A 15694-nucleotide genomic window follows, 5' to 3' on the forward strand; every position below is an offset into this window, starting at 1 on the left:
CTACCCACACAAAGATGGCGGCGCCCTGAATATAGATCGGGGCAGAAAATAAAGAATAAAAAATAGGTAATGTGGGGGGCATAGGGGCATTTGGGGATGACTAGGGGGTCGATTGGATGTAGTTGAGGCGGGAGGGGGGTTAAAAAAAAAACGGAATTCGGCATGACAGTGCCGCTTTAAGGACCGGACTGTTTTTGCGATGTTGTACATTTGCGACCAGGCATCTTTTACACTTTTGTGGTGTTTGTGTTTAGCTGTAATTTTCCGCTCTCTCATTTACTGTTCCCATACAAATTATATATAGTTTTTTTTAGGACAAAAGGGTCTTTCTTTACATACCATTATTTATATAATCTCATGTAATTTAATTTTTTAAAAATGAAAAAATATGATGAAAAATTGAAAAAAATACATGTTTTTTTACTTTTATGTGAAAAATCTTTTACTCATCTACAAAAGCGAATGAAAAAAACTGCTAAATAGATTCAAAATGTTGTCCTGAGTTTAAAAATACCCAGTGTTTACATGCTTTTTGCTATTTTTTTGCATGTTATAGGGCTATAAGTACAAGTAGGATATTGCGGTTTCAAAACATACATTTTTAAAATGTATCAATAGTGACATTGTAACACTATTATCTGAAATAAATCGCTGAATAACACCCCACATGTACATATTTTTTTTAAAGTAGACAACCCAGGGTATCCAATATGGGGTATGTCCAGACTTTTTTAGTAGCCACTTAGTCGCAAACACTGGCAAAAGTTAGCATTCATATTTGTTTGTGTGTGAAAAAAGTAAAAAACTAAATTGAACGCTAATTTTGGCCAGTGTTTGTGACTAAGTAGTTACTAAAAAAGACTGGACATACCCCATTTGTAATACCTTGGGTTGTCTTCTTTTGCAAATGGTATGCCATCATGGGGGTAATTCTCATTCCAGGGCTACCATACGCTCACAAAGGGAACGTAACCAACTTGGCCATTTTCAATGTAAAAATATTTGACCCATATATTTGACCCTGTAACTTTCAAAACCGCTATAAAACCTGTACATGGGGGGTACTGTTATACTCAGGAGACTTTGCTGAACACAAATATTAGTGTTTCAAAACTGGAAAATGTATCACAACAATTATATCATCAGTAAAAGTGCTGTTTGTGTGTGAAAAATGCAAAAAAAGTCACTTTCACTGACAATATCATCGCTGTGATATGTTTTACTGTTTTGAATCACTAATATTTGTGTTCAGCGAAGTCTCCCGAGTAAAACAGTACCCCCCATGTACAGGTTTTAGGGTGTCGTAGAACGTTACAGGGTCAAATACAGTGATAGCAAATTAAATTCTCTGGACTTTCGGCCTGGGTTGGCAGGCAGGTCCCTTAAATTGCAATCAATAAAATAACTTAATTATGTAAAAATATTACATAAATACGCACGTAGAATTTAAATATATATGCATATTTATATATTTGAAGTCTACGTGTATATTTATATAATTATTTATGTAATTTTGTATATGGACATATGAATAGTTCGTATTCTTTTTATTTATTTATATATACATAGATATATATACAATTTCATTCTAAGTGTATTTTGATATAAATATATATATATATTAATATCAAAATACAGTTAGAATAAAATTTCGTATAGATATATAATTTTTTTTTTAATTTTTATTATTATTTTTACATGTTTAATTTAATTTTAATTACTTATTATTTGTATTTTATAATAATATATATATATATACAATATATATAGTTATTATATATATTATATATATACGTGTGTAATTTAATTATAAGTGTATTTTTATATTAATATATGGACATATTAATATAAAAATACACTTAGTATGACATTATATATATATATATGATATATAGATATATATTATATAGATATAATATATGTCTATATATCATATATATATACACACATATATAATTATTATTTTTTTATTAACTTTAACTTTATTTTTTCTTTGATTTTACAGTTGCAGGGAGACTGCCTGTCAGCACAGACAGTCCCCCTGCAGGCAGACACATGGACACCTATTGTGACCATGTGGTCGCCCTATTGAGCGATCACATGGCCACAGTGGTCCTAATTCGCCATGGGGAGACTGTCTGGGCTGCAGGTAGTCTCCCCACAACGGGAGCACCGCCGATCGCCGCCGGGGGAACGACGGCGATCGGGTAAGTACATCTTAAAGTTAGGACGGTTCAGGACCATCATCGGTCGGCAATGGAAAAATGCCGATGACGGTCCTGAACCGTCCTCCGTCGTTAAGGGGTTAAAGGATCACTATAATGTCAGGAAAATAAAGCAGTTTTCCTGACCCTGTATAATCCCTGGGGGACCCTCACCCTCAGGGTCCCTCTCCCGTGGCGCTGAAGGGGTCAAAACCCCTTCAGCGGCTTACCTTAATCCAGCGCCGGCTCCCTCTGTGCTGGTGAGCTCTCCTCACCCGCTGACGTCAGCGCCTGAGAGGAGCGGAATGCGCAATGCACGGCAAGTGCCGCGCGCGCATTCGAACAGTCCATAGGAAAGCATTTCTCAATGCTTTCCGATGGATGCAAAATTCGCATCCAGCGTCACAGATGCACCTCTAGTGGCTCTCTGAAACTGCTCTGTTTACATCTGAAGGGTTAAAACATGAGAGACCTGGCACCCAGACCACTTCATTAAACTGAAGTGGTCTGGGTGACTATAGTGTCCCTTTAAGTATAAAGTAATTATATGACAATTATTGCAATGGCAATGGTTTACCACTGTATACAGACAATTCATTTAGCAACAAATGTATAAATGCAAATTTCAGTATGATTCATCTTGGTCAATTAGACATTCCTTAACACAAGACACGCTGCATCTCACAGCCAGCACAAGGCAATACAAACTTGCTGACTGTCTGACTAACTGAATTAACTTTCTCACTGCTGGTTACAAGTCCCATAGACAGAATATCTTTTATATTGCAATGCCAATACAATATTTTTCATACCAGATCAGTTAACCATTTCTTTCTCATCCAATGACTGATAATAATTCTAACCAAATGTTACGTTTGCAGAATTTTAACTTTCCTAATTAAAGATGACTATCCCTAAACCAGATAAGTCAATATCTCTGCTTAATAGCTGATATGCTATTTTTGGCAAATTACCAGTACATATATTATTCGCTTATTCTTATCCAGATATATTTCTGTTTTCGTAAAATTAATTAAATTAAATTGAATAAAGCCAGCATAATTACCAGTTCTCTTTGTAGAATTTCTTTTTCAGGCCTAGAGGCATATTCCATGAAATGGTGAATGCAAGTATGTATGAGAATTGTGGGAAATAGGAAAGTTTTCAGTTGAAGAGACAAGTGTTAGGATTTTTCAAAGTTCCAGAATTAATTGGAAGAGATAGAGAAAGTTACGTGTGTCCTCATTCTTGCTTCAGATGTCAGATCTTAGTTGTTAGAGGTCCCATCCCCAGAGAGTGTCTTTCTCTCCTTTGTCCTTAATTTTTAAAGGAGAATTTCTCTATACGTCACTAGTTGACAGTGACCAATAGAGTTAGGTGGACGTGTCTTCCCTACAGACTATCATCTAGATTTTGGTCAGTAGATGGGACAATTACATCACAGAAAATTCTTGCCAGGGGGTCCATTTACTATTTTGTATAATGGGTTAACTGAATTTTGTGATGAGTTTAACGTCATCTGGGCTATCTTTATGATACCTATTCGTCAAAAAGCTGTCAAACTTCAAAGTTTCGTTTTCCAGACTTACTGTCTGGTTTTGGTGTCATAACATTTGAATTTTGACACCTGTAGCCGTAATTTCACCATTCCTTACAATGGAACTTTGTATCAGATCCTTAATATTTAAAAAGTAAATGAATTACTTTAGTGTTATCTGTTATTCTGTGTCTGGTTTTCTGTGTGTAGCACTTAGTATGTTTGTGTCAGTGTGTGTATGTCGGTGTATGTGGGTCTGAGAGTGTGTGCCTGTCAGTGAATGGGTGTGTCAGTGTTTGTGTGTCTGTCATTGAAAGTGTGGGTTGTTTAAACAGTGTGTGTGCCAATGACTGTATGCGTGTGCCAATGACTGTGTATCTGTCAGTGAGTGTATGTCAGTGCATGTGTCAATGAGGGCGTACGTCTGTCAGTCAGAAAAATGGCCTTGACATGATGTGGTGGGGCAAATTTAGATTAGGGGGGTGCCTGAATTTAGTCGTGCCTAGGGCAGCACAAATGCAAGATACACCACTGTGTACGGGAGTAAGAATTTGGGTGTAAATATGCCCATCTTGCGATATAAATCTAAGGCCTCCAAGACAAAACGGCTAGACCATTGTCCCTCCTGTAATTTGAATTTGAGACCCTGTTATAGACACTTATTGCACAGTCTCAGTATTACCTTCATCTGATGGTTTATTCTCTCTAATTAATCTTATTTTATGAACTTGTCTCCACACTCACAGGCTCCAGGATAAAGGTGGATCCTCTGCAGATTATTCTGATCAGTTTGTTTGTGTTACTGAGAGATTCCCTTGGAAGGTGTCTCTGGATCTAACTTTAGATTACCACCAGCAAAGTATATGATTTATACTTGTCTATTAAACATATTCCACGAACGTTAGTAAATAATATAGTATTTAATCATTGATATTATATCCATGAATATTCTAATATTATGAACTACTACTATTTATATAGAATTACACATAATTATAGTTAGTTATATGTGTGTATATATGAGTATCTGGGTTGTTGCTATCAACCCCCTTTCTGCTGCAAACATCATGTCTTATCTCTGCCAATGTTTACATTAGTCACATTCCTCTGCTCAATGCTGAATAGAGTATATATAGAGAAAAAAATGTGTCTGTCTTTGCAATTTGTTACAAAATGCAAAGACAACTTACAGTATACATTTTTAATTTCTATCTTAACACAAAATGTCTGCCAATGTAGATACTCTGACGGTTGACATTACATAACCAATACTTAAATGCATGTCTCAATTCCCTCTCAGGTTGCGGGATATATATGGCATATGCAGATGACTCTTCTGTCCCAGCCATTCAGTAATATGAACTGGGATATTACTAGAGGTAGTAGGAGCAGTGCGTATTATTTTAGAATGACCTGGAAATGTTACGGTTGTTTTTGAGTAACTTAAGTAAGTTGTGGCAAACCTAGCCACTTCAGTATATCAGAGACTGGGTCCACGTGTTACTTTTATACTCCAAAAGACTGAGGGCATTCGTATGCTAGTTTCACAAACCATAGTGAAATGTACTGTTCGTGGAACGAATGAACAACCGAATGGGAGACCACACAGGGGAGTCGTGTGTCTCCAATTAACGAACTGGCAACATTGTAACCGCAGAACATTAATGGTTTTTATGGGTGGCCGCCGTTCGTATAACCGAACACGTGGCGGCGGCCATCTTTGCTTACGAACGCCCAGCAGTGTTTGGTCGTCGAGTGCCTGGAACTAAAATTGGCTACTCGACCTCGCGAACACCGCTGGACTTCCATGTCGTTCGTATGTTTGCCCCATTCGTGCAGATAGAGCGGCGTTTGACAGATTGTACTGTCAATGTCTATTCGTATGAACCCCTTCATTCGAATGGCTTTCCTATTCTAACGAATGTATCTGAGTGGTATTTCGCTCAGATCCCAGCCATTCAATTAAGGGTCATTCGGACAATTCAGTGTAAAATTGTACAAGTTATGGATTTTTATGTTAAATGGTATATTTTTCTGTACGGAGAGATAATGTAATTAACAGTATACTCTTACGCAATTATCTCTCCAGTACAGAAAGGCATGATGGGAAATGGCATTGCAGGTTAAGTTTTCCACAGAGTTCACCAGGGAAAAACCCCTTGAATGCCATTATGGAAACCCCTTTCATGGGGACTTGTATATAAACGGTTGCATTGAAATAAAAGCTCAGTTGACTCCCAAACTATGTGTCGTCTAGTTCTTGGGGAAAAGGGATTGTATTTACGCTACCTGTACTTTGTATGCTGAATCCTGACTACCAGCGGAGATACCGTGGATTATACTACTACTCCGCTACATAAGTGTTGTAAGCTAGTTAAAGATTGAGGTTGCAAAAAATATATGAACGCCGCCATGGAATCAAATAAGTATGATTTGATATGCAGGAAGTGAGTTTATTGAAAATGGCCAGAGCCCAGCGCATGAACAGGTGGCATTGGCAGAGAGTGTTACTTGTGGAATCCTGGAATGCAGGGGTTTGGTAGGTCGTTTGGCCGCCGCGGGAGAGTTTGGAATACGAAAAATTGTGATTGAGTCACCTCATCTGTTGCTATGTTGTTACACCCTGGTATGGGTATGTGAATAAAGTAAAGTTTCTGTGATGCTGCCGGACAGATCTCTTCCTAATCAACCTTATTATTGTTAGTGAGGGGGACTGAACAGTTATAATTCCCATACTGCTAATTTACTAAAAAATTAGCAGTATGGGAAATGTGTCACAGGCCCAGTTAACTATGAAATTGGCTGCTATCCAGTGTTTGGGTGGCTGTATTAGTCCAGAAATGAGGGACCATGGTGGAGTTAACATGGTTTCCCTATTCTGGTGGGGTAGAAAGTTTAGAGACATGAACAGGACTACTCAAGCATGTGTAGAATGTAACAGGGCTATTGTTGACAGGTGATCCTGGGAGCAGGTTGAGTGGATGGGAAATGAATGCGCTACCTTGTGTAAGGTGCCTGGTAAAGTTCAGAGGACCAAGGAGAGACTGCAGATCCATATGGGAAACAGGAATCGTTGCCCAGAAAGGATTTTCCCTTTCCCTGATACACTGGACTTAGTCTGCGGGGAGGCTGAACTGCAATGAAATCAAGTCTAATGTATTTTCAGAAATTAAAATTGGTGTAGGGACCAAAGGTTAGTTGAGACAGAGTTCCAAAGGATGTACCAGATATAAAAGACACGTCTGCTTCAGAGTATGGCATTCAGTTCCATAATTGTTACACTCATGTAGAGAATGTATTACTGAGGGACAGTACTGACATACAAGAGGATCCTACATAGAGATTATGCAACTATATTGAATAGTTTGGGTATCTCTCTGCTCCAAATGCCACAGGGAGCAACTTGAAAATGAGGAATATGGCATTTCCTAGTCAGGCTGCCGCTGTGGCAAACCTAGCCACTTCAGTATGCCCAAGACTGTGTTCATATGTTGATTTTTCATTCTAAAAGACTGAGGGCATTCATACGCTAGTTTCACGAACAACATTGACCTATTCTGTTCGTGAAACGAATGAACAGCCGAACGGGAGAGTACACAGGGGAGTTGTGTGTCTACAATTAACGAACTGGCACATTCTAACTGCAGAACATTAATGGTTTTATGGGTGGCCGCCGTTCGTATAACCGAACACGTGGCGGCGGCCATCTTTGCTTACGAACGCCCAGCGGTGTTTGGTTGTTGAGTGCCTGGAACTAAAATCGGCCACTCGACCTCACGAACACCGCTGGACTTCCATACCGTTCGTATGATTATTCCATAGCGGCACTCGACAAAATAAACTGCACGAACTACCTATTCCAACAGCCAGCATGTATTGTATAGTGTCCATGTGCATTCGTATGAAAACCCTTCATACGAATGGCTTTCACATTCTAAGAAATGGATCTAAGCGGTATTTTGCCAGATGGCGCGCTCAGATTCCAGCCATTCAATGAAGGGTCATTCAAACAATTCAGTGTAAAATTGTATAAGTTATAGATTTTTGTGTTAAAGGGTATATTTTGCTGTACGGAGAGATAATGTAATTAACAGTATATTCTTGCGCAATTATCTCTCCAGTACAGCAATGCATGATGGGAAATAGCACTGTAGGTTAAGTTTTTCACAGAGTCCACCAGGGGAAAACCCCTGCAATATCATTATGGAATCCCCATGCATGGGGGCTTGTATATACACACCCTGTTCCAAATTATTATGCAAATTCTATTTAACCCCTTAAGGACACATGACATGTGTGACATGTCATGATTCCCTTTTATTCCAGAAGTTTGGTCCTTAAGGGGTTAAGTGTCACAAAGATTAAATATTTTGTTTTTCAGTTTAAATCATGGATGGCATTGTGTCTCAGGGCTCTTTTGATCACAGAAATCAATCTCAGACACCTGTGATAATTAGATTGCCAGGTGAGCCCAATTTAAAGAAAAACTACTAAGGGAGGGTGTTCCACATTATTAAGCAGATCACCATTTTCATGCACTATGGGGAAGAAAAAGGATCTCTCTGCGGCCGAAAAGAGTGAAATAGTTAAATGCCTTGGATGAGGTATGAAAACATTAGATATTTCCCGACAACTTAAGCGTGATAATCACACTATTAAGAGATTTGTGGCTGATTGAGAGCACAGACGGATTTGTGCAGGTAAAGGCACATTGAGGAAGATTTCTGCCAGATCCATGCATCGGATCAAGAGAGCAGCTGCTAAAATACCATTACATAGCAGCAAACATATATTTGAAGCTGCTGGTGCCTCTGGAGTCCCATGGACATCAAGGTGTAGAGTCCTCCAGAGTCTTGCAACTGTGCATAAACCTTGTATTCGGCCACCACTAACCAATGCTCCCAAGCAGAAATGGCTGCATTGGGCAGAAAAATACATGAAGACTAATTTTCAAACAGTCCTTTTCACTGATGAGTGCCGTGCAACCCTGGATGGTCCAGATGGATGGAGTAGTGGATGGTTGGTGGACGGCCACCCTGTTCCAACAAGGCTGCGACGTCAGCAAGGCGGTGATGGAGTCATGTTTTGGGCCGGAATCATGGGAAGAGAGCTGGTCGGCCCCTTTAGGGTCCCCGAAGGTGTAAAGGTGACCTCTGCAAAGTATGTGGAGTTTCTGACTGACCACTTTCTTCCCTGGTACAGGAGGAAGAACTATGCTTTCCGTAATAAAATCATCTTCATGCATGACAATGCACCATCTCATGCTGCAAAAGAATACCTCTGCATCAATGGCTGCTATGGGGAAAAAAGGAGAGAAAGTCATGGTGTGGCCTCCATCCTCCCCTGACCTCAATCCTATTAACCTTTGGAGCATCCTCAAGCAAAAGATGTATGAGGGTGGGAGGCAGTTTGCATCCAAACAGCAGCTCTGGGAGGCTATTCTGCCATCTTGCAAACAAATTCAAGCTGAAACTGTCCAAAAACTCACAAGTTCAATGGATGCAAGACTTGTGAAGCTGCTATCAAATAAGGGGTCGTAATAATTTGGAACAGTGTATTTTAAGTTTTTTTATGTTTACATTTTTTTTTTTCATCATTAGGAGATTGGTTCAATAAAATTTCAATTGTATTCTTAATAGTTGATAACAGGAGAATTATGCTGTTATTTACATCAATTATTTAGGTAAATGAAAAAAATATAATTTGCTTAATAATTTGGAACAGGGTGTAAACAGGTGCATTGGAATAAAAGCTCAGTTGACTCCCAAACTATGTGTCGTCTAGTTCTTTGGAGAGATTGTATTTACCCTACCTGTACTTTGTATGCTGAATCCTACTACCAACGGAAATACTGTGGATTATACTACTACTCCGCTACAGTGGCCCTTAAGATAGGCAAAATACCATGGCCTAATTCTGGGAACTTTAAAGAACGAGTAGCCGATAATAAAATTCAGCAGTGGATTTCTATTAATTAGGCTAATATGGTAGGTGCACCGGCAAATAAAGAGGTTGTCAGAAGGGCGCCAGCAAGAAACCAATACTTGATTCTGCCACTAATAGTAATTAAGTTGAATGAGTCTTAACTAGTAGATTGGAGGTTAGGACAAACCCTAATTAATGCCTTATCTAAGTGGAATGACGCCTGTGCGGAAACCTACTGGGAAACCTGTAATTAGAAACTCAACTAGAGGAGGGCAAGTTTGAGTATTGAGGGGACGCCTTTTTAGTGACAAAAGGCAAGTACGAATACGGAACAATCTGATTGTACCATCTGTGTTCCCTAGCTTTGAACTTCTTGTAGCTATGTTCTTCCAAAGGACAGGGGAACTTACTATACAGATAATAACACTAGACGAGGAACTGTGCTGGATAGCAACTGGCGGTGTAACACTGAGGGGATGGAAGTAAGGAGCATGATGTAGGGTACTACATGGGAGGGTAAGACGTCCAAAGTCAGAAGATTCTAAACGTCACTAGTGTCAACAGTTGTTCATAAGGATGAAAGGATGGGAGCCATCATGGCCTACATTCCTGTCATGCTGTCTGTTTTCTCAGCTTGGGTGCTGACACAAGATAGGGTAACCCAGACCTGGAAACCGGAGTCTATACAGCACATTTTTCCGAGGCAAAGAAGGGAATGGCACTCCTTTATGTCAGAGCTTCGCAGTAAAAGTGGAATGATACAAGATCGCCAGGAACTGGGGCTGGGGTATCCTGGGTTACGGCTGGAGTGCATGGACTAGGTGGGGTGAAGGGTTTGGCTGGGGAGCTTGGATAGAAATATCTCACTAGTTCTGAGGTGGGAAACATCTACATGTAGAGTATTTGTGACAGTCATGTAGGTGATCGTATTACAACTGGCAGGTTGCATAGTGCCGAATTGCGAAAAATGATCTAACTGAAGGAAAGGTGAGGCCCTACTAATTGCCAAGTGGCTCTGAGAGGCTCTAGCTATGAATTTAGGAAGTTATTGCGTGGGCAAAACAAGGCTGAAAGGAATAGTGAACCGTAGTATGACAGGGTTGTAGTTGACCCTTGTAAAGCTGGAAATGTTGTATGTAATTTCCCAAATGTGTGGCAGAAATTGTGTCGTAGTGGATTGCCCACAGAGGGCCATATGTAATATATGGAGTGAGGGCCGCGTGTAGAGGTATTGCAGCGGAAAGCCCATATTACCAAATGTAAGTCTCGAGCTGCAGGGTGTATAATAGGTAATTATTGTATGTAAAGTAATGATTATGCCATGAACAAAGTTGTAGAAAAGGACTATGAATTGCGGATGGAGAGTAGTGATGTTCTGGTATTCGATTTGGTTTTATGTATTTTTATTTTTACACTGAGTGGTGTACTTAAACACAGTATAATAGGGAAATATATAACCCCCAATGACAAGAAGGCCGAACTGTAAGTGAAGGCCTAGTGAGATCCCTGTGTAAAGGTATAGGAGTAGAAGGCCGTAAGAGTTCATTCCGATTCATGGGCAGCCATTTAAAGGCAGTATGAGAATTAGCGGGTGTATGAAGTGTTATGATGTGGGTTGGTTAATGGTTGTTGATCTGTGGAGCAGTTGCAGTTTTCACATAGTGATGCAATATGGCAGACCTGCTCCATATCATAACGTGTATATAACCAACCTGACCCGTAAGAGGCCCGAGCGGTAGGACTGTTAGAGATAATAATGATGAGACGCTTGATTAACATGGCACTGATCGTAGTTGGTTGCCCACTGAGAGCCATATGAAGCCTATATTGTGGAAGGCCGAGTGAGGGCCCAATATAAACGTATATGTGTGATGTCCTGCATCTCTCATGGGGATTTAATAATTGCACTTTTTTTTTTTTTTTTAGAAAAGTTTGTGCCTTTTTTTCATCAAAAGCTGTGCTTTTTTATTTTATTTTAATTTTTCTACGTGTATGCAGTTACCACTCTTTTGATAAGTATACATATTGTTTTCACACTGTTTAGCACACCCCTCACTTTCCTAGGATAGTGAAGGGCAAATGAGGGCCCAACTTGACTATACCTAAATGCAGGGTGGCCAAATGAGAGCCTAATGAGAAGTTACAGGTGCATAATGAGACAATTAAATGGCGTTTAATGAATGTTGAAAATATTTGAGTAGACCGGTTGCAGTTTAGTATGTTATTGGTGACACCCAAGTGGAGGCCCTAGTTCGTGACATGTCTTGACTTGAAGTGTAAAATTAACATTTTGATGAGGGCTGTGAATATGCTCGTATAACCATAGTACAGACATAATTATGACCAACATTATGTTACGGTACACTTAACCAGGCTTGCGAGGAGCCCAGATAGGGCTTAAACAATGTAAGTAGTGATGGACAGTGAAATAAGATTATGAACAGGTAGTACCATAAATGCTAACCACAAGTATATGCCCAAGTTTGGGCCTGACATAAATTTAGACAGTCAGTAGCAACACCATTAAACAATGTAGGCCCAATGGCATACATATAGGTACTAAAGCGGGCAGAGGCCGGGTGAACATAAGTAACATATGCTGATCGCCTCAAAGCTGACAAGTATATGAACCCGACAATAATAATCTGCAATTATGAAAAACTAAATATATGGCATAGCATTAAACATAAAAATGCAGGGTGACTAAATGAATTGCATATGATAAAAGTAATATGGCCAAATGAGGGCTGAATACAGTGAGCAAAATTCATGATACATGAACTGAATCGAGGTATCACTGTGATGCTATGTATAATTAAAATAGGCCAAATTTGCGTTAGTAGTGAAAATAGCCAAATCCGAATGAGGGCCGAATACAGTAAGCAGAATGCATGAACCTAATTGAGGTATCACTGTGATGCAATGTATGATTAAAATAGGCCACATTCACGTTGGTAGTGAAAATTGCCATATCTGAATGAGGGCAGAATACGGACTGAACTGCGAATGCCTCCCTAGTAAGTGAAAGGCTGAACATGGGGCGAGTACATGTGGAATGTCAGGGACAGCATGGCCCAATGCGGGCTGAATCAACAAACTTACGGTTTTGTTGTAATAAACGGCAACAAGAAAAGCCACAGCTGGGCCAGATGCAGCAGGGCCCCATGAGCTTCGAAGGAGGCAGCTGTTTTTCCCTAGAGTGAGGTAAAATGAATACTCGTGTAGGCCACACTAGGCCTGACCAGCTTGTTTGGAGTTTAGGCAGTTTGTGTTGCCTTTGAACTGGAAGTAGATGGTTCTGTAATGAACCAGGCAGTCTCAGCCCAGAGGAAGGGGAGGTCTGTGTATTTAAAAGCCGGGTAACCCCTTCCACAATTACATTTACACACACATTATATATATAATGATCTACGGGGCAAAGCGAGTTTTGTTACCTGAAACTGTTCCTTGCAGGCACCGCCATCTTGATTTCCCACATTCTCTTTAGCTCCTGGCGCCTCAGATGCATTGCATGCCAGTAAAGCACAGAGGCTTTGGAAGGATCCCGCTAAATCCTCCCTAGACAGAGCTTTTTCCCCTCTATAGTCTGATAATGGCTTTCTGAAATAACAAGCTTGTCAAAAGGTAGCTCCACCTTTTGTCAAGTGGATGAAAATACCAAGACAAATGTAGTCCTTACTTTGTCTTAGTATATCCTTTGACTTAGTTGGATTTCAGTCAATGTGAGTATTTGGTAAAGTTTCTTTCTTTATGAAATACTCATTTTGGAGGGCTTGTGATAGAGTTGCTTAACAATAAAGTGAATATTGTGACCAGAGTGTCCCTTTAAGTTTGTATTATTTTATTAGTTTGTTTTAACCATTTGGCTACTTGTTTTGCCACTATAGAAATATTGGAGCTTTCAATAGATTTTCCCCACAACAAGACAGTGAATTTATGATCAAATTTCCCTTTGTATATATGGATAGTGTGACCCATTTATTGTGTATATATAGGCTCAGTGTATTTTAGGAATGTTTATGGGACCCAGTTAATGCATATATACCTCCTTCTGTATCAGGATAACATGCATGGAACCCCATATACTCTTTGTGTATATAGGAATAGCGTGCTCTTTTTGTGCATATACCTTTTGTGTATATCAGGATAGTGTGTGTGACAACCTCTTATTATCCACTTACTGTGTAGTATAAGGAAGAAACTAATTCTCAGATTAATATGCCATATCATTAATAAGCCAAAACAATGTCTTAATATGGAAACAAAGACAAACCTAACATGCACACTCATTTCATGTTTGAGAAAGCCTGACGGGTATATATTTATACAGTAGGTTCATTCCTTTGGTTTATGACCGTGATCCTTGGAAACAGCAAGGTCACCAATCTCTACCAGCACCAGAGTGTTTGGAGAAGGCAAGCACATCCACTGACTCCTGGACAATAAACTAGAAGAAGGTGGAGGTGATTGAGAGCTTCTTGGATCAAGTCTCAGAGATGGACTTCCAGCTAAACCGAGAGGTAAGGGTTAAATTCACAAAATACACTTCTCTTGTCTTATCCAATCTTCCTGCCTTTCTAATAGGGAAGCATTACTCAATGACATGGCAGAGAGAAAGAAAGAAAATATTCTATATAGCAAGGCAAATTATTTTGGATATGTTTTTTTAAATTATCACAATCTGTTTTCAAATTTATTTATCTACAGAACTTACCATTAATATCTATGGGAATTTTTGTTGATAAATCATTTAAAAAAAAATTCTAACAGAATGTAAGCAATAGAAAAGCTTTAAAAAAATGACATTGAGGCCATAGCTTGTAATTGATAAAGTTTATGTCTGGACAAATAATCCTGTTGTAGATTGGTGATCTTTAACAAATACATTTCTTATCTAGGAGCAATGCGAGTTTGAGGAAGTAGCTGTTTACTTCTCTGAAGAGGAGTGGGTCTGTTTGAGTAAAGTAGAGAAGGAGCTCTACATGAATGTGATGATGGAGAATTACCTGACCCTCAGGTCTCTGGGTAAGAACATTTCTCATTTTTTAGAGGAAATCTTTCTCATAAAAAACATCCATATCTGGGACAAAAGTGGCATTTATTTGCATACACTGATCAGCCACAACAGTAAAACCACTAACTGGTGAAGTAAATAACATTGATTATATTGTTACAATGGCACCTGTCAAGGGGTGGTATATATTAGGCAGCAAGCAATTGGATTTCATGTATTGGAAGCAGGATAAATGGGCAACTAAGTTATTTTGACCATTTCCAATTAGTGACAGATAGACGACTGGATCAGAGCATCCGCAAAAATGACAAGTCTTGTAGGGTGTTCCTGGTATGCATTGGTTAATGCCCACCAAAAGTGGTGCAAGGAAGGACAACCGGTGAACCAGCGTCACTGTCATGGTTGCCTAAGCCTCGTTGATGCATGTCGGGAGCAAAGGCTAGACCATCTGGTCTGATCACACTAGACCAACTGGTCTGATCACACAGAAGAGATACTCTTGTTGAAATTGCTAAAAAACTTAATGCTGGTCATGACAGAAAGGTGTCAGAACATACAGTGCAACTGCGTATGGTGCTGCGTAGCCTTAAATGGGGACATGAGCGTCACAACTGGACCATGGAGCAATAGAAAAAGGTTGCCTGGTCTGATGAATGACACTTCTTTTAGAACAAGTGGATAGTTGAGTGCAGTGTTATGTTCTGGATAATGTTGTGCTGGGAATCCTTGGGTGCTGACATTCATATGGATGTTACTTTTACACATACCACCTACCTAGAGTTTGTTGCAGACTACGTATCCCCCCTTCATGGCATTGGTGTTTTGATCGCACTGGCCTCTTTCAGCATGGTAATGCACCCTGCAACACTCCAATGATTGTTCAGGAATTGTTTGAGGAGCAAAGAGTTTAAGATGTGGCTATAAAATTCCTCAGATCTAAATCCAAAAAAGCATCTGTGGGATGGGATGGAAAAGAAAATCCAATCCACGGAGGCCCCACCTCCCAACTTTCAG

General features: G+C 39.6%; 1 protein-coding gene across 1 annotated transcript in view; it reads left to right on the plus strand.

Moving 5' to 3' along the window:
- Window positions 1–15694, plus strand: part of LOC134573036 (gastrula zinc finger protein XlCGF57.1-like) — a 70812-nt gene that overhangs the window by 32244 nt on the left and 22874 nt on the right. Inside the window, exons 2-3 of the mRNA XM_063432416.1 lie at window positions 13997–14186; window positions 14565–14691. Coding sequence (XP_063288486.1) covers window positions 14163–14186; window positions 14565–14691 — 151 coding nt within the window. The 5' untranslated portion in view covers window positions 13997–14162. The remainder of the gene's footprint in view (window positions 1–13996; window positions 14187–14564; window positions 14692–15694) is intronic.

Source organism: Pelobates fuscus, chromosome 1, assembly GCF_036172605.1.
Source record: "Pelobates fuscus isolate aPelFus1 chromosome 1, aPelFus1.pri, whole genome shotgun sequence".
Taxonomy (NCBI): domain Eukaryota; kingdom Metazoa; phylum Chordata; class Amphibia; order Anura; family Pelobatidae; genus Pelobates; species Pelobates fuscus.